The sequence below is a fragment of the Brachionichthys hirsutus genome, chromosome 12 (genome assembly GCF_040956055.1).
Source record: "Brachionichthys hirsutus isolate HB-005 chromosome 12, CSIRO-AGI_Bhir_v1, whole genome shotgun sequence".
Taxonomy (NCBI): Eukaryota; Metazoa; Chordata; class Actinopteri; order Lophiiformes; family Brachionichthyidae; genus Brachionichthys; species Brachionichthys hirsutus.
The window spans coordinates 6,679,964-6,698,981 of NC_090908.1; the positions used below are offsets into that span (position 1 = coordinate 6,679,964).

At 42.6% G+C, this 19,018-nt stretch overlaps 1 protein-coding gene across 2 annotated transcripts; it reads right to left on the reverse strand.

Moving 5' to 3' along the window:
- Positions 1-952: 952 nt before the first annotated feature.
- lims2 (LIM and senescent cell antigen-like domains 2) lies at positions 953-17,260 on the reverse strand. 2 transcript variants are annotated; one of them, XM_068746009.1, is made up of 10 exons: positions 17,067-17,260; positions 8,735-8,894; positions 7,580-7,646; positions 7,346-7,466; positions 6,750-6,899; positions 6,294-6,444; positions 5,096-5,188; positions 4,480-4,528; positions 4,211-4,286; positions 953-2,494 (listed from the first exon to the last, which is right to left on the reverse strand). In XM_068746009.1, exons 1-10 carry the CDS (start codon positions 17,165-17,167, stop codon positions 2,380-2,382), a joined length of 1,083 nt encoding a protein of 360 aa, XP_068602110.1. In that variant the 5' UTR covers positions 17,168-17,260; the 3' UTR covers positions 953-2,379. The 2 variants fall into 2 exon arrangements, with proteins under 2 accessions (XP_068602110.1, XP_068602109.1); XM_068746008.1 differs by lacking the exons at positions 953-2,494; positions 17,067-17,260 and adding exons at positions 3,700-3,841; positions 12,365-12,576.
- Between the last annotated feature and the right edge of the window lie 1,758 nt (positions 17,261-19,018).

Below are 19,018 nucleotides of genomic sequence, written 5' to 3' on the forward strand. Positions count from 1 at the left end.
TTGAATCTGTTTCCTTAGCCAATGAAAATGGAGTATTGGGTTTGACGCACGCTGACGCACATTATTTTGAAGCGCTGTGCGGGCTCGCCCAAAATACATGAAATTACAACATGGATGAAGAAGAAGTACACTCAGGCACTAATTTATCAAATTTAAGATGCGTTTCAAATACAGTTTTCAGTGTAGAACAAAGCTGCCTTGTGTAAGACCAATATATACAATACTGTATATATATATATACTCCCTGTATATTCATTCACAGTAATGACAGAAACAAACTAGAAAAGTACTCCAGAGAGCGCAGACCTCAGCCGAGCAGCTAATTCCCCTCGTAATTAGATTTGCACCGTCCACATGGTGATCTGGATCATCATTAAAAGGCTCTAAATTGTTCTTGGTATCTTTATACACCAAACATGACAAGTAAAAGTGAATCAGAGTTTATGTGTATTTTTAACAGATCTTTTCATCCGTAAATGGGTTTTTCAATGTTAAAAACGTTATTCTGAATCCGATCCAGATGAAATTCGCTGGTGAGATAGAGGTCCGCACCCTACATGATTGTGGCAATTTCCATAAACATCGATCAACAATCAACCAAGATATTGAGGAACCAATTCTGACACTCCATTGAGTGCAATGTTACCGAATATTTCACATTTAGGATCTCTTCTGGATCATCACCAAAATCCGATCATCTGTTCCTGATAACATTCCCAACATTTCCTGAAAATGTCATCAAGATCCGTTGGGAAATGTTTCGAGTTATATTGCTAACAGAAGGACGGACGGAGAAACGCCGGCGATCACATAACCCCCGCCTCGGCGGAGGTAAATATGTTACTGGTTAAGGTACAAAACAGATATTGGGAATTTGTCATGCCCCTAAACCTGTGAATGGACATATTACATCGCAAGTGAGTGAATTTAAATAAAAGCACATGAACAGCAGTAGCACTGACATACATGTTTATTTAGACATAGTGGCAGAATTATCCTGGATCTAAAGAAAATATATCTCCAAGTTTAGAACATGCACTTTGGTGAGTTTACATTAATAAATATCTCTTCTCGATAAACACGAAGAAGCTAAAATACAGTGAGCAGTCTTGTCAGCATCCCCAGGCAATAACCTACCACTACGCTTTAGTTTGGTTACAGTTATAATTCTATGTGGTATATGAGAAATGTTGTGACATTATAGATAGTGAAAATCACACCAGTCACAGACACTACATTTTCATGAAATATTGGAATGTGTTTTTTCCTTTTGAACTACTTTGCAAAATAGAAGCATTCTATGATCAAATCTGAACCCAGATGAAGTTGCTAGACTTCTCGAAGAGGATCATTCCCTGAATTATAAACAGCAGGGACACACATTCCAACATCTAAATTCACTCCTGCTTTCGGTCTCTGCACAAACCATAAGCCACCATGATAGCAACAATAGCTACCAGTTATCGTGCAATAAATCATGTTACTTGCTGACAATGTGACAGAAGTGTTCGCTCATCTCTATAATATTTTAAAATGCTGTAAAGTGTGGAATTCAGCTAAATTACTTTGAAAGGCGCTTGCAATATTCCTGTTGCCTGTTTGAGTGAAGATCAAACCGAAACTGACCATTAGAGATTGGGCTTCATGTCAGGGCTTTTGCATATTATGCTAGATTGTACGCCGTGAACCAACGTAAGGTAAGAACTCTTTGTAAATACCAGATTGTTTTACACAACTGCATAGCAAATAAAAGGCAATCGGAATATTTCAAGTGATGGTTGAGTGAACCACTACGGCCACATGTCGTCGTGTGTTGCCAATAAACTGTAGTTACAAAAGGAAATTGAATATTGCTCAACACAAAAACTATTTGGCTTAAATGTAACACAGAAAAAGAACAACAAAAATACAGGCATATAAATTGAAAACAAGAAATACTGGAGATATTATACACACAAAACATAATATAAAACTATTTTTTCCAACTTTCTTTTCGTTTGGCATCATGAGACAAGTAGGCAAAAAGTGGAACAGCCTGTCAACATGTTCTTATTGTTGTAAAGCTCATGTCTCGTTTTGAAAGAGGACCATCATCCTTTGTGTTTCGGCTTAATATATATATTTAGCAACATGTGGCCATATATATAATATATATGTAATAAGGCAAGCGCGTGAGTGTGTAATGAAAAGGCTGAGTAATATTAAACTTAGCGACTGACTAACTAATCTGCCGGTTTCCATGACATTCTTCGCTCTGTCAATAGAACTGAACATGTTATCAGATCAGCTACACTACAAAACACACAAAACGCTCCTCTCTGAATACGCACATCGGCATCTCATCCATTTCTCTATCCGTCCAGCTGGTGAACTGTGAGCTTACTTCCGTGCAACAGTTTCAGAGAGCTTCTTCAGCCTCTTCTTCAGCTCCAATGGGAATTTCTCGTAACACTTCTTGCACACCGGTTTCATGTCAAACTCCACAAACTTGTTCCTGTGGGAAAAGGTGTTGCAGTCACAGGTTGGCATTTCAACATCATCATTCCCATTATGCAGACATCAGTGTAATATTTACGTCTACTGAAAATGAGAAATGGAAACATGGAGAAGATTTATATTGTGCACGGGCATGTTTAATTACTATTGGCATCACCTGAAAGGAATTGTTTTCTCTTATAAAACCACATTCAGATTAAAATTTGATCAACAAGTTTTATGATTAAAATAAAACCTTTTGAGGAATGTGAAGTCCTGACGGAGGTGATATGTTTCAGTGATTATTTTCTGTATTAAATGCATTTAATCCCATTAACAATGGCAAACTACTTAAACCTTTCCACCCAGCTGTCCCCGATAGCATTTCCTCTCAAAGCAGGACCAGAACGCGTGCCTAACCCAGCGGGATGGAGGCACTTCCACTGCTGCAGCCAGAACACTCCAGAAAGAAATGAAGGATTTGCCCTTTTTACACCCAGACAGACCAGGAGACCCAGGAAACAACACATTCCCTTTACTTTGTGACTAATCTGACTTTCATCCATGCATAGCAGGGGTTACTAGTGTACGAGTCCTAATCCTGTACTAATCCCGCTCCTTCCAGGCTGTTGCGCCGAGGCTCTGGAATTACGTTCGGTGGACTCTATTGATACTTTTAAAACCCACTTGTTCCGCCAAGCATCTTAACTACGAACGATTTAGGGGTTGATTTATGACATTCTTGTTATTTTAATTTATACCTTCAGTGATTGTAATTGTATCTGTGTTTTATTTGTATTTTATTGTATCTGTGTTTTATTTGTATTTTATTGTATATGTGTTTTATTGTATTTTATTGTATTTGTGTTTTATTGTATTTTATTGTATTTGTGGTTTATTGTATCTCTATTTTACTGTTCTTCTGTGAAGTACTTTGTGACTTCTCCCGTCTGTGAAAGCTGCTACATAAATAAACTTTACTTACTTTGGGCTGAGCAGGCATTTAATGAAACCAGTGTTCACCTACAATCTTGACTAAAGCGGCTTGCCATTCAGATGTACAGTGCCAAGTATAACAGTGAGATAGAAAATACATGTGGCATAGATCATGTTTGAAATCTGAAGACAATGAAACAGCACAAGCAAAACAAAAACAAAAAGACAGAAGACGGAAACTGACCAAAGCAGAAACGGTGGCAGTGAGGAGAAAGGAGAAAGAAAGGTTCACAGACACATGGGCATCAATTTCTTCTTCTTGTCTTTTGAGTCACGCTCGCGCTTGGCCAGCCGACGTTTCATGTCGTCCGGCAGACGTTCGTAGCAGTGTTTACACACAGGCTTCAGATCCACCTCCACAAATTTATCCCTGATAGGGCAGGGAGGAAAGAGGAATGGAAAGGCGCGTAAAAAGGGGGGGGAAGAACAGAGGAAGACAAGTGGAGAGAGAATGAGCAAGGCAAGAACAGTGGAAAGAAAAAGAAGGATGAGTGTGGGATACACCCAGAGACACAGGATTGAAAGAGAGATGATTAAGCAGAGACTGTTAACAATAGCAGCAAGCCAAATATAGAGGGCGGCCTTGAAAAACACGAAGAGCAGGTTTACCAAACCACAGGTGAACCTTTAAATACAAACAAAGAAGTATAAATATACTCTAGGGTAATGTGAAGACTGATGTGTGAGTCATGACACCGTCACTGCTACTGTTCGCCTCCAACATATATTTATGACTTACTTGAGAGTGAGCTTGGTGTTGCACGTAGAGCAGGCGAAACAGTTGACACACCAAGCCTTGTTCAGGGCAGACACCACTGGGGGGAAATAAATCAAACAAATTCTCTCAGTTTGCTCCAGACTGCAAAGACATCGGCACACAATGCGTAAAACAAAACATATATACAGATATATAACATACATATAACAATTACAATAGCTGATGCTGGCACTCCACAAATACTGTAAACCCTTTAATAATACAAAAATAAATATAAAAAGCTTTCTCACCGTCTCCTTCAATGACACGATTGCAGTGGTAGCAAACATCGCCAAACAGCTGAGTGGCATAATGGGAGAGAAGCACAGAGTGAGCAACACAATGCATGTCTCATCTGTTAGGAAACTCTGTAACATAATGTAGAGTTACACAATGTACCACCGGCCGCTTTCATCAAAGCTCAAACTACATGCTGTGTTCAAAAAACAAGCAAAGGCTTGTTTAGAGAGGCTTTTTCTACAGGAAGCACAAAAATGGGTGGAATAATGGGAAGCATAAAGTGGGAATCCCATAATGTACTTGTACCACTTTAACTTTTCTACAATTGAGTGAATAAAACACAAAAAAATCAGTCAAATCAAAAATGCTTTGCTGATACTGCTGAGGTGTATGTATATGTTGTACTGACTGAATATTTATTTACTAGTACTTCCAGAGACAAAGAAGGCTGTGTTGGGAACAAGTGGAAAATCTCCCCCCCCCCACATTTTGTGGTAAATCAGTGAGGATATTGTGTATTCGTATAAATACATTATTTTTTAAATAATAATTGATCTGGTTGGGAGTTTGACTGAATATTCACATTATACGACCACACTAAACATTTCCAGCAGTGCTGAGCGTTACCTGATTATAGTGCGTTTCGCAGTAGGCCAGGCCCTTGCGCTCGTAGTGACGGTGGCCCAGGAAGGGTTTCTCACACTTAGCGCACACAAAATGCTGGAAAGACGTAGTTAGCACAGTCAGGCAGGAACTCAGACATCATCAGGTCAAAGCATAATCAAATGTGTTCAGTCCAGATGATCTGAGCGACGCGGCGGAGAGGCTGGCGAGCCCTCGAGCCTTTTAAATGACTTGTGAGTGGTGGGTATGATAATCAAAGGGGCATGCCCACTATGTAATGAGGATCCTTTACATTAATCAGGTCACCGTTTGTAATACAGAACATATTATCAATATAGAATTTTAATTCTGTCAATATGCAGTATAGTTAAATTCTGATCATTTTAACACCCAAAATGAAGAATAGATTTTTCCTATATTTTTTGTGACAAAGCATCAGATCTGATGAGAAAATTAAACCATTTAGAAACCCTCATGTCATTAAATCTACATTTCTGTTCAATCCCATTTCATTCAGCTCTGGGATAAATAACATCAGTACATTGAATATTGAATAAAGCTCTCGATCTCTAGGATCTCTAGATATGGTACGGACGCTGAGTGACTGACTGAACTTGTTTGAGGTTGAGGCACTAGCGAGGACTGACGTGCAGGGCAGCAATCAATGTCAGGCCGATTCTTAATTCCCTCACCATGTCAAAGTGTCTCTCACAATAGGTACGGCCACCTCGCTCAAAGAACGGGTGGCCCTGAAAAGGCCGCTCACACACAGTGCACACATGATGCTACGTGTGGAGAAAGAAAGGATGAAGATGAGGAGGAAACAAGGAGGTAGACAGATGATGGAGGAACCAGGACTTGGAAATGGCACAAACTAAACTAAACTGGTAGAAGTACAACCATAGACATTAAGGTGAAGCCGCTGGAAAGAAATTAATGAAAAAAGAAGAGAGAGAAAAAATACAAACATCATCTCGAATTATATCTAATTTCAAGTAATTTGCATTTCACAGGAAACTGATTGGTGAATTATAGTAAATGATGACCCTCTGAGACTCATGTTCTGATATTATAGATTTGTAAAACACAGAAAAAATTATTCCTGAAAGATTGTAAACACAACATTTTTGAAAATGTAAATGCAAATTTGACCGTTTCATAAGCTTCAGTGAACTAAAGTTAGCACAATTTAAAACCGCACCTCCACATGCCACTGCTTGCCCATGGCATTAACCACACGGCCCTCGATGGGCCTCCTGCAGGCCCCACATATGGGGACACCCATCTTGTCATGGCAGGGTAGACAGTAAAGCTCCCCCTTCAGCTCCCTGGCATCAGCCGTCAGCTCCTTACTAGAAAACAAAGAGAAAATGTTATATTTACGTTAAATTATGTACAATGGAACACACACACACACACACACAGGTGAACAAATATCTTCTGATTCACTAGCTCAGTAAAACTGCAGTATTATAACACACCTCATGTGCTTGTGTGTACAACATGCACGACAATGACCACAGTCTGTCCACTAGGGGGCAGGTTTTGGCTGATATTTTCTTGATAATACGGTAGTAGTGATGAGTATTTAGTCCATGTCTCAGTGACTTAGAATGAGTTATCTATATAGTGGTAACATAGCGATGCGCATATTTACCCGCAGTTGTTGCAGTTGAAGTGGTCGGGGTGATAGGGGTCGTTCTTGAACAGCAGAGGCTGCTCCTCAATGATGGCGTGACACTTCTGACAGATGTACTTGCCGAGACCCCGAGCCTTCTCTCTGTTGTGACAGGGACGGCACAGGTGCCTGATGGGAGAGCGAGGAACCAAAGGCACGGTCAAATGGATGGGGAAGCACTCGTTAAGACATCCTGCTCTCTGAGGGTCCTTCCACTCGCACAGCCACACTCCGGTCGGACGCATCCGTCGGACGCATCCGTCGGACGCATCCGTCGGACGCATCCGTCCAGAGCGACAGCTGCTGCAGCGATAGCAGCAGTGTACTAATGCAGACGAATCATCCAATCATTAAGACTAGTATGAATAGAAGGAACAAGCACAGTGACCAAAACATAACGACATACAAGTTTCATTTCATTTTGTTGATTAAAAAAACATTACAAGTTCGCTAAATGTCTGATTCTGGCATAGAAAAAGAGGCACCCTCAACATTCGATAGAATAACGCCACATCAGGCATCATCAGAAGCCGTAATGGTGTTTGCAGCGTCGGTAACTCAATGAAGGACCTGACCTTCCAGCATTCTTAACAAAGCCAACATCAGCGAGCACAGCCTGGCAGATATCACAGCAGAAGCAGTCCGGATGCCAACTGTTGTTCATCGCCTTGATCACGCGGCCAATGATGAATTCACCTTGGAGACAAATATAAAACACACACAGATATTTATTTAATGGGCATTGCCTCATGTGACCCTGAACAGGTCAAGTGAAACGAAATGGTACTCTGTGTATTTCCTGTACTTACCACATTGGTGGCAACAGGGGGCAAACAGCATCTGGAAGTCATGCTCGCAGTATTTCCTGCCTTCAAACTATCAAAAAGATCAGAACAGTTTGACTAATTACTAATTACTAATTAAATAATTAATGCATGTGTGCTTTAAGTGTGTTATTGAAAAAAATATTTGCTAACACAAATGCATTCTTCTTATTCCTAACAACACAATTTTTTTAAAACTGATGCTTTTTATTTTAACCAGGCTACAAAAATAATGTTTTGTCATTGAGATAAAATCTCAACACAGAATTGTGTTCTTGTTCTACACAATAAAAAGCTCTGAAGTTTAAGCTACTGGGCAGTCAATAAATCGAATACATTTAGTAAAGCAGTCGGAGAGAATGGCTGCGGCTGTAAACTGTTACTCGGCAGCACTAACTCAGAACACAGAAGTCGAGATGCCGTCAATTTACTCGACACAAATCTATGATTTGCTTCAGTGGTTCTTTGTGAGCCGTTTCTTGAATGCAGTGATCAATCAGCAGAGACCGTCAGAGGCCAAATTCAGTAAAACATGTAAGAACACGACATTCCTCCATTTAGCAAATATTGTATTGTATTTTACTTTATCTTAGATTTGTATAAAATATAAAATCTCAACCCAAGCGCCCACGAGATTCTAGAGTAACCTTGGCTAAATACCGGACTGGATAAACGGAGGTATTTCACACGGTTATCACTGAAGCACGGCTTCATAAAGCAGCGCTGAATACAACATATACTATATAATACTATGTAAATGTAATACAGTACAGTACTGAGGATAACAAAAACCTCTTTAAAATGATCCAGCAGAGCAGGAAGGGATCCGAGTGTGCATTGTTGACTAATAATGAACCGTTTAAAAAAAAAAAGAAAACTGGGGCTCCAGTCTGGTGGCTCATAACAGTCAGAAAATTCACTGCCGATATCTGCTGGTCACAAAGGAAAAATAATCACTGGTACCTGCAGCCAGGGCAAAGAATACTTCTATATACACCGGTAACGCCATTTCATGTTTAATGTTTATGGAGCATTTCTGCAGTAAATATCTTGCACATAGTCAATTACGGCATCAAGCATGTATTGTTGGATGATAAAAAGAACCAACTTATAAAGACAAGGACGACGACGACAAGTTACCTCATAGAAGAGTCCCTCAGGGAACTGCTGGAAACACTGGGCGCACACAAAGCACTGCTCGTGGTAGAGCTCCCCGTTGCTGTTCACGATCTTCTCCGCTGGAGCGAAACCGCTCTTGCAGCGCTCACACATGGCGTTGGCCAAAGCGTTGGCCATGTTGCTGAGGGGGAAAAATCAGAATCAGGGTTAGAGTACAAATAGTCAGGATAAAGAATTAATTCAAGTGAAATTAGAGCAGAAGAAGGGAATGTAGTATTTAGATAGCAAAATGACACACTAAGGCTTGCTAACAGAATGCTATTTGATTCATTGCAGCCCATGTTCACCGTCGTGACGTGATTATTGGACACTAAAAACATTGCTTCCAGACACAAAAGGGACGAGTGAGAGAAAACAGCGGGATCACACTGGCTTATCTACGTTGCCTGAAAGTTCAGAATACCAAAGTGTAACCTGGCAACGCAGAAACACACACATAAGGTGTGTAGGATTCTTATGGAGCGATGCCATCAGCTCTTTTTAACTTAGTTCAAACAACTTGGGAAGGAGGAAGAATTCCAGAAACTCTCAGACACATACTGGGCAGATACTGGGTCTGGACTGATACTGCGTACGCCGACAGCCCTGCCCTGACAAGTATTTGTGGGAGGAAATGATAAATCCTTGAGGCATTTCCACCTCCCTAACTGCCTCAAGCACGCTACGCGAGGGACAGATCAGAACTCCTCGTCCAACGCAAGTTCTTACAGCTAGTAGAACCCCTGAATGACATCCTTGCAGTTCTATTGCATGCGTGAATTTATATCCACGTCCTCCACGGCTTCGTTACGCGGCGCAACGGCGTGGTGCAAATCGCCCGAGGTTCCATCACCGAGGAGTGAACGTGTAACGTATGGAAGAAGGATCTTAACGGAAGGAAAGCTGCAAATTTAAACAAGTCGATGTTTCACACACATCTTCAAACGTGCACGAGAGAAGCTCTTACATCAATGAGAAACGGGCCCTGAGTGACGGCAGTGATCTGAAGAGACCTGCTCACTGGCAGCTAGACGGACGACTGGTAACGCGCTACCAACGAGGCGCTGACAGACCAGCTAGTCCAGGCATGGGCAAACCCAGGCCCGGGGGCCATATGCGGCCCGTTGGTCTTTTTAATCCGGCCCGCCAAACTTGTCCAAATTATATCATTAAATAAAATTGTATTATAATTAAACCTCATTCATTTGACCTAATCCTTGTAATGCTACCTGTAAAAGGCCAAATCCTTTAATGCAATAGCTTTCATGTGTCACTTATATTAGCTCACACAAATACTTCGTCCATCTGTTCTTGGTCCGGCCCCTCTGTCAAATTTTAGAACCCATTGTGGCCCGCGAGTCAAAAAGTTTGCCCACCCCTGAGCTAGTCAGAGGGAGTCACCAGTGCTAGAAGGAGAACAGGATCCCTCACCAGTTTCCCATAGTCAGCTCTGTTCAAAGGAAATGCTACCAAAGCCTGATCCTGGATCAGCTCTCCACCTGCACTATCCAAGCTACACAACACGCGAGATGACGGAACTGGATGCATTTTTAGGTTGAACTGCTACCAGGTGGGGAGGAGACATCTACGATTCCACGTCCATCCTTTTACCCTTGTGACTACAGATGGAGATAGCTGCTGGTCAGCTCAGGGAAAAGATATTTACCGCCGCCGAGGCGAGGCGGGGGTTACGTAATCGACGGCGTTTGTCTGTCTGTCCATCCGTCTGTTCGTCCGGTAGCAAGATAACTCAAAAAATTCTGGACGGATCTGGATAAAATGTCCAGGAAATGTTGGGAATGTTTCCAGGAACAGATGATGACATTTTAGCAGTGATCCAGAAGAGATCCTGGATTCTGGATCACTTTGAATTTTCGTAAACATTGCAGTCAAAATCGACCGATGTTTAAGGAAGTTGACAGTCATGTAGGGTGGGGGCTTCTATCTCACCACTGAATTTCATCCGGATCAAATCCAGAATGGAGTGAGTAAAAATATTTAATTTTAACATTGAAAACTCCATTTTTTGTTAAAAATACACATGAAGTCCGATTCAATTGTACTTTTCTTGGTTGGTGTATAAAGATACCAAGAACACTTTAGAACCTAAATCTGATTGGGAGGGGAATGAGCTGCTCGGTGGGGGTGGAGGTGGAGGTCTGCGCTCTCTGGGTGCTTTTCTAGTTGACTCTGTTTCTTCCCTTTACATCCTACAGCGAGAGCGTTTCATTCAGAAACTCAGAATTCTCAGCAATCAAGTGTTGTCATAAACAAACACAATGCATTGGGTTAGTGTTAATAGCAAGTTGATCTGTGATGTCTACCGGAGCTCCACAGGGCTGCGTAAGTGTACCCATTCATTTTTGATGGGTTTGCTTGAATGCTTTTTGGAAATGTATTTCTTGCATCTTTTCCGAGTTGAGCAAATGATTTTATTTTACCAGCTTAGTTTGTGTCAGACTGCAAAGATCACTACAGTCTCAGTCTGATACAAAGAATGCAAACTCATTAACAGTAGCCTAAAGAAAGCAGAGGATATAGTAATGGATTGCTTACTAACTTATGCTACTGATTTATTGATGTATTATTACCGTATTTATCTATTATCAAGATTACATGCGTAGTATTGCTTAATGTCTTCTGTTGTGGTGTTGTGTGACAATACTGTATGTGTTAACAGGTCAAACTTTGTCTATGTGTGTGTGTGTGTTGCGCACGTGCACATGCATGTGTGTGTGTGCGTGTCTCTCTGTCAATCCAAAAGATGCAACTCATCACTTCTGTTATGAATTCCTTCTGTTGCCTCCGCCCTGATTTCTCCGGTCTCTTGCGTCTCCTCTGTCCTCTCTGTCCTCTCTGTCCTCTCTGGCCTCTGATCTCACATCTGCAGTCAGAACAACGATGGAACCCCGAGACTCCTTCATCACAGACAGCTGGACGAAGATTCAGATACGGCCGTCAACACCGACTTCCATCCATTTCCCCCCCTGCAGCCTGTGATGAGGCCGCGTAAGACAGAAACGCATTACTGTCTGTATATTTAGCCTTTCTATCCCCCGTGCACACATGTTTGGAGTGCCAGTTTACGCAAAAATAGCCCTTCTTGTGTCCTCTCCTCTGTAGCACTTGGAGCCATGCCTCCACAAACGTGGCGCCTAAGACAGCGTAACCAAATGAGAGTAGTTGGTAAATCCAGCTACTACAAGATCAGAATTCTTCACATTCTCCCGACGATGCAGCTCAACACCATCGCTGCACCGGCAGACCTTTACTTCAGAGTGAGAGTTCATCAACAAAAGGCGCAACTCTTCTTACAAATCACCAATCAGCCAACAGAAAATTATTCAGACTGCAAATCCAAATCCATTTAATCTGACATAAACCCTAATCCATCACTAATTCCATCCTTGCTGGCGGGTCAGCAGCGGCCTTAAAGGGGACGACGCAGGTTTTACGCGTCTGCTGTGTAGAATATTTCTGTGCCACAGTGGTGGGACGCTCCAGTTTAAACATTTCATAGATTTAAGAGATAATTAAAAAAAAAAAAGCTTTCATTTTAAAGCCACCTGGGCAACAATTCGATGCAGCGCTTCTACTGAACTGTGTACTTACAAGCGAGCATAAAAATCACAAAACTCCTTATAGACTTTGACGTCACTCTTGCGCCTTTGGGACTTGGACACTGGAACCTCATCCTCGCCGCCGTCGCCGCTGCGGAGCTTCTCGTGGTAACCGTTCATTCCCGTGTGAGACACACGGTCCGGGGCTTCGCGGTCCTCGGGTATCGACGGTGGCAGGGCATGATCGTTCGTCTCCATGCTCATCTACAACAGTTCTGGTTAACAGCAAAAATCCATCTAACACCTGCTTCAGGTAAAACGGGCCCGTCTGAACGGAACCCCCCCCCCCGGCGCCGGTTCCACTATTCCTGCAAGTGGCTGAAATCCACACAGCAAGCCGAACACAACACTGATCAGGCTGCTGTGAGTACTCGCCCTGCGCTTGCTCATGAGGCACACACACACACACCCTCTTATCCTCACTCCCACATAACTCTCCTTTTCTCCCTCTCTCTCTCTCTCTCTCTGACACACACACACCTACCGGTACCTACATTTAGCCTCCGTCCTGTCACACCGCCTGTCTATTCTCGTGCATGTTACCGAAGTTTAAGAGCCCACCCTGACGCAGATCAGTCAACCATCACCAACAAACACAAATCTACAATTTATCTACAATCAATGGTAAATAAATCCCCCCCCCCCCCCCCCGTGCAAGCAAACGATTCGAGTGTTGAACATCTGGAGCTCTCAGCTTTCTGGGAGATATGACAACTCGGCACCGCTTCAGTATTGCTGAAAACAGGAACAACACAAAAGGAAAGGAGTCGAAGTCGTCGGGATAAATGGCAGAACAAGTAACACACGCGGATTAAGAACTCAAGCAGAACTATGTTTAGACACACATACAGGGGCTGAACGCGATGCCAGATATTATTTCATTGGTGCCATCCTCCCAACACAACTGTACTTGAAATACATCGGCAGCATTTCCCCATTTCAAAACACGCTACAGATAGACATAGCAAAAAATACCAGCGTGAATCTAGCAACTAAAGAAAGGAAGCCTTTTCTCCGCGTAACAAACAGAAGAGCCTGAATGTGAGATCAAATCATCTCCCTGAAGCTATGAATGGTTAGATTTGTTTAATAGTTATTGGTCCCTTGAAATGTTGATGTTTATAGCTTTATATGTCATTAAACTCAACCGTTACTTCAAAGTAACGTCCACTTCCAAACCGGCAATCCCAGAGAAAGCCAGGTGAGAATACACAGCAAAACTCAGAGACGTACAAAGAATCCATGAATCTATGTGGCGTCAAACGTTCTGCAGCTGTACGAGTGTGTCTCGCTGAAACGTGTCCTTAAGCGTAACGCTCTTCTACAGTACTCTATCATTCTACAAATAGACACCTAGTGGAGGCTCAACTCCAAACTCGGAGCTAGCAGCTGGCGTTTTGTGTCTGTGAGAGGGTTTGTATGCACAGCAGGGGGCCAACGCTCCCTCCTCCGAGAGGAGCTGCCAAACGCCACAGAACGGGGTAAGACCACGTTTTCCCATCTAACACCAGCTAATCGACAATCTTTAGTAGATACATGTGAAACTGTCCAGTCTGTATCAAACGGGGTCTGGCTTATGAAGCAAAGACAGAGCAGTCTTATGTCTTACCTGCTGGGAGTCTCACTGGGAACCAGAACCGAGCGACGACAATGACCAGAGGGCGCATGCTTTACCCTCAAATAAAAGCCTAAGGAATACTCAGCATGCTCAAATGTGCAGCATTCATATAAAATAAGATACTTTGGCTCTGAACATGCATTAAATTACAAATTAGTAGCATAATCAGATTGAGGTTAATATTGGCACAGCAACATATTTCCAAATCTTCAAATCTTTCTATATTACAGCAAAGAGCAAAGATGTGGCAATAAATCAAAGTTGCATACGTTTCATTAAAGTTTCTACCTGCAAAGAGTTAAATCATCTTCCCGCCTCTGCTTGATCTGCACCTTTTGTGCAGCGTGGAGCTTGTAATGATTAATTAATTATGGAGGTTAGACATAGAGAAATTATGACCCGATAACTGAGGACCATTTTGGACTTTAAGAATACCACCAATAACTTCATTAATTTAATCATTTTAATTAAAATGGCGGCAATCTTCTTCTCGTGTGCTAATCATTGTGGATGTTGTGAAATTAAATGAGAAATGACAATCTGGCATGCTCGTCTTTCGGTTGCAGGCCTTTGACTACGAATGAGTTGTAATATATTGGGGAAATAGGAACTAGTGACATAATTTCAAGTGGCAGCAATCAAATGGAGCAGCACCCAAGAGAGTTTCTGCAGCAAAAATTCCCTCCGTAGAAATGTAATTTATTTTAGATTGTTTGCCATCAGCTCATTTAAAACACTCACAGTTGGAATAAATTTACATTGTAGATCAATTCTGTTGAGGTTTTATGTTGCGGTTGGCTGAACGGATCAGGCGCTGCGGACTACCCTTGACCATGACTCTAAACCGGACCGAGTCGGGCAGATCCAGAACAAAGAGGCACATCAAACACACCATGATCACACACCCGCCTCACACACTGTCAACAGCAACCGTGGCAACACAGCTATAAGGGCTGCTTTTTGCACATTACAACACACGCACGCACCCACGCACCCACACACACACACAATGATTGAGTAACTGGGCAAACATGACTCATGACTAACATTTCCTTTGTTTTGCACATTTTGTTCCAGACGCCCATTCTGAAGCAAGGGTCAAGATCCAACACAAACACGTTCCTCAATACTGTTAAGTAACCGGTCATTTTTTACATCACTATTGTGTTACCAACCTCAATTTATCTCACTGTATGAGCCATTAAAAGCCTTCAACACTGTCCTGCAATGTGATCTAATAAATCATTAATTGTGCATTTCCTATAAAAATTAATTCATCGTAATTTCTTTTTAAAATGAAAGGGCTGCGCTATGAATAAAAAAACGTAATAAATTGTGACCAGGGTGTGTTTCACTTTGGGTCAGCAATGGTTTCCATGCACCACCATGCTGCCACAGGGCCAGCCTCAGGTTGGAGGCTGATGCAGCCGTGCAATACTGACTGCTGGACTGGTTTTAATCTGCAAAGGTTCACACAACAGAGTATTTATTCCTTTTCTCACTGGTTCTCACCATTTTTGTTCACTCTCTTTTGTTCACATGCTTTTCTGCTCCATCTGCTTCCAACTTTAGTTTTATTTCCACTAAGTGATAAATAGTGCAGTTACTGAGCCAGGAATAAACTGCAGAGAGTGAAAACAAAATTAAAACAGTCTGACAAAAATCATTTGGCATTTCAAGATAAAGAGGGAGGCTTCAAAGTAAGCAGTGATGGTGGGACACGTCGAGAGAGTCTCTTCTCGTTAGCCACATTCCTCACATCACTGCATTCTTCTAATAACTTCAGGATCCCACACACACACACACACACGCACATAGAGACACAGAGAGAGAGAGACAGAGAGAGAGAGATTGCACAAAACAAAACAAAAAACATAAAAAACTGAGTAATGTTATCGGATTGTGAAACTGATATTGTAAACGTCTGCACGACTATCACTGCTGGTCACACAACTCAGAGGAATTCAGCCAAGAGCTGCAGGATTTACTGATCAAATACTGTCAATACAGGACACACAGAGGAGGACTTGTCTTCAGCAGGTCTCTGTTTCTGCGGCAACTCAAAGAAACCCTTAGCTCCGGTCCAGCTAATGATAAGAACCAAACCAAAGCCCACAGAGCAGCACACTGACAGTCAACAATCGAACAGCACAACGGCAAACCACTTAACTCATTCACTGCCATTGACGTCTAAAGAAATTGAATTCTGCCTCCCTTCAACGGCCAATAACTCCGGAACAAAATATGGTAGGAATGCATCATTTTTATTTTTATGAAAGGAGAGACTTTAATCTTTCATTTGGTAGGTTCGGTGTTTGCACAGTCATAGCACAAAATATTCTGCGGTTCTTGAAAAATAGGGCACTGCCGGCACTGAAAGCGGCCGGCACTGAACGAGTTAAAATAGTTTATGCTAAAACTAAAACAGAAAAACTCTTAACTTATCAGCAAATAATCAAACGAGCAAAGGGTGTGTCAGCCGGCAGAGCATCACAAACAATCTGTCAAGAAATCAGGGAATTCTGGGCGTAAAGTTTCTCAGCTACTGTTCACTGACGTTAAGGTCCGACGTTAAGGCCCGATGTTAAGGTCCGACGTTAAGGCCCGACGTTAAGGTCCGACGTTAAGGTCCGACGTTAAGGTCCGACGTTAAGGCCCGACGTTAAGGTCCGATGTTAAGGTCCGATGTTAAGGTCCGACCTTAATGCCCGACCTTAATGCCCGACGTTAAGGCCCGACGTTAAGGCCCGACGTTAAGGTCCGACGTTAAGGCCCGACGTTAAGGCTCGACGTTAAGGTCTGACGTTAAGGTCAGACCTTAACGTTTTTAACAGGTTTGTTAAAAACTACAAACGCAGGCTGGCATGAAGATTAAGATTTAAACTGTCTTTAAAAAGTGTTAAGTGGTACAAATTAAGGATGGCTGGGCAGGAGGTGGGACAGAAAATCAGCAACGCAGCATAATGGGAACAAAACTCGAGCACGAAAAGAAGTCATCCCAGAGCTCAGTCAGCATTTCTAAAATGCAACATTAGCAACAGTTTGAGGACTACAAACCTAGCAGTGGTGAGCTCACCTGAAGCTGTAGCCAGACAGACTTCCATAGCTGTCTGGCCTCTCTTGCCTTCGTCTGTACAAGTCCGAGTTTGACAACTCTTTCAGCCTCAAGGAGTTCATGTCCCTTTTGCCTCGCTCCCTCCTTTCCTTCCTTCCTACCCCTCTTCTGCTCGCCACAGAAAGTGGGAATGCTCTATAGAAAGCGTGTGTCTGTGTGCGCCAAATTAAAAGGTCTTGTGCTGCTCTTGTTCTTTCTCTCTCTAACACACCTCCAGGGCTCACACCCCTGAGGAAGGACACACACGGGAGTGGTTCAGCCTGCACACCTATCAAATGCTTCTTGCTCCTCCTCCTCAGCCTCCTGCTGCAGGTAGAGGAGACCGCTCCAAGGGAAAAGGAGAAGGATTCACAGAGGAAAGGAGAGGCACTGCCCCTTTTGGCCTTTGCCCCCTGCATTCTTCTTCACCTTCTCTCTGGCTCATTTATTTCTTTAAAAAGAAAGCCTGAGAAATAAAAGAACTAAAAAGGAAGCCTATTTTCCCCACACACACATGGGCAAATGTTAGCATAGCGTAACTCTCAATGAAAACTTGTGATCGGGCAGACATTAACCTGATGCCTCCTCAGCAGTCAGTCTGATCCAGCATGTGTAATAATGTTTTCATCGGTCGTCAGGGCGTTCGTTCGGTCGCATGAATAACCACTAAAACAAGATTCACTGTAGAAGTTCATGTTTTCTTCTTGCTACACGCCCAAGCCTTCCAGCGTTTGGTCCAGTGTTCATAACTATCAGAATGAAAAGCGCTAGTTCTCCGCGTTAAAGAATAACGGCACCACACTCTGGTTCCATTTGAGCTCCTCTGTTATAAACGGTGACATTATATCCCAGCAGAAACAACAGACTATTGAAGAGAGGGAAAATGCCACGATGAATAATTCATCACAATGTTATAACAGAGCATCCCTAAGACACGCAAAGTCGTCACGCACACATTTTCAATTAAAATCTAGAACTAGATTGCAGACCCTCGCCTCCAAAAGACTATTCGTTCTTGTGAGACAGTAAACAGGGCTTCTGGATCAGAGGGGCCAAACCTGCTCTAGCTTGCTGCTCCGGAACGTACTACAAGACTCCTTCTGGACTCTTTTTCCCATCATGCCATTCGTGTCCCTCCCTCTTAAAGTGACAGTTTACAGCACAGGCACGATTCCAGATGTAAAAATAATTCTAGAATCTGGATCCAGATCCGTATCAACGCCATTCTCGGGGAGGACCAAGCCACGGACAGAACCTTGCTTGTGTAAAAATTTCAAGTCGATTGGGTTACTAGTTTTTGAGTTATGCATGCGGACAGACAAACAAACAAACAAACAGACAAACGAACCCAATTGCAATACCCTCGCCTCCCCTTCGGCGAGGGTAACAAGACGCTGCGGCGTCATCAGAGAAGGACGAGATGTGAGGAAGTTAGGCTGAAGCAGTCTGAAACAGAACGTGTGTGTTTGATGGTGTGAAACATCAGGCACGGTGCCCTGTGGCTAATGAACGGTTCACACTATACGGTTTAACTCCTGCAGCTTGCCTTGGCCTGTTCAGCATTCCACATAAGTTTGGCAAACACACACACATTTACACACACACACACACACACACACACACACACAAAGCAGAAACATAACACCAATCTTCATTACCAGATCAGTGAGTGAAATCAGGCACATGCTACGATAATCGGGATGAATCTTGTTTAACTCAGTCACTTGTAGTTCTCTCAAAAGCACTAAATTAAATAAAAAACAAAGGTTAGACAATTTGAATCTAAACGAGAATTGTCAGCTGCTCTTTATTTCACAGTGGAAGTAACTGTAAATATTATGTGTTACAATGAAGAAGAAGGCAATTTATACCAGCACAAACGTGTGAAACTTCACACACACCCACACACACACACACACACACACACAAATAAT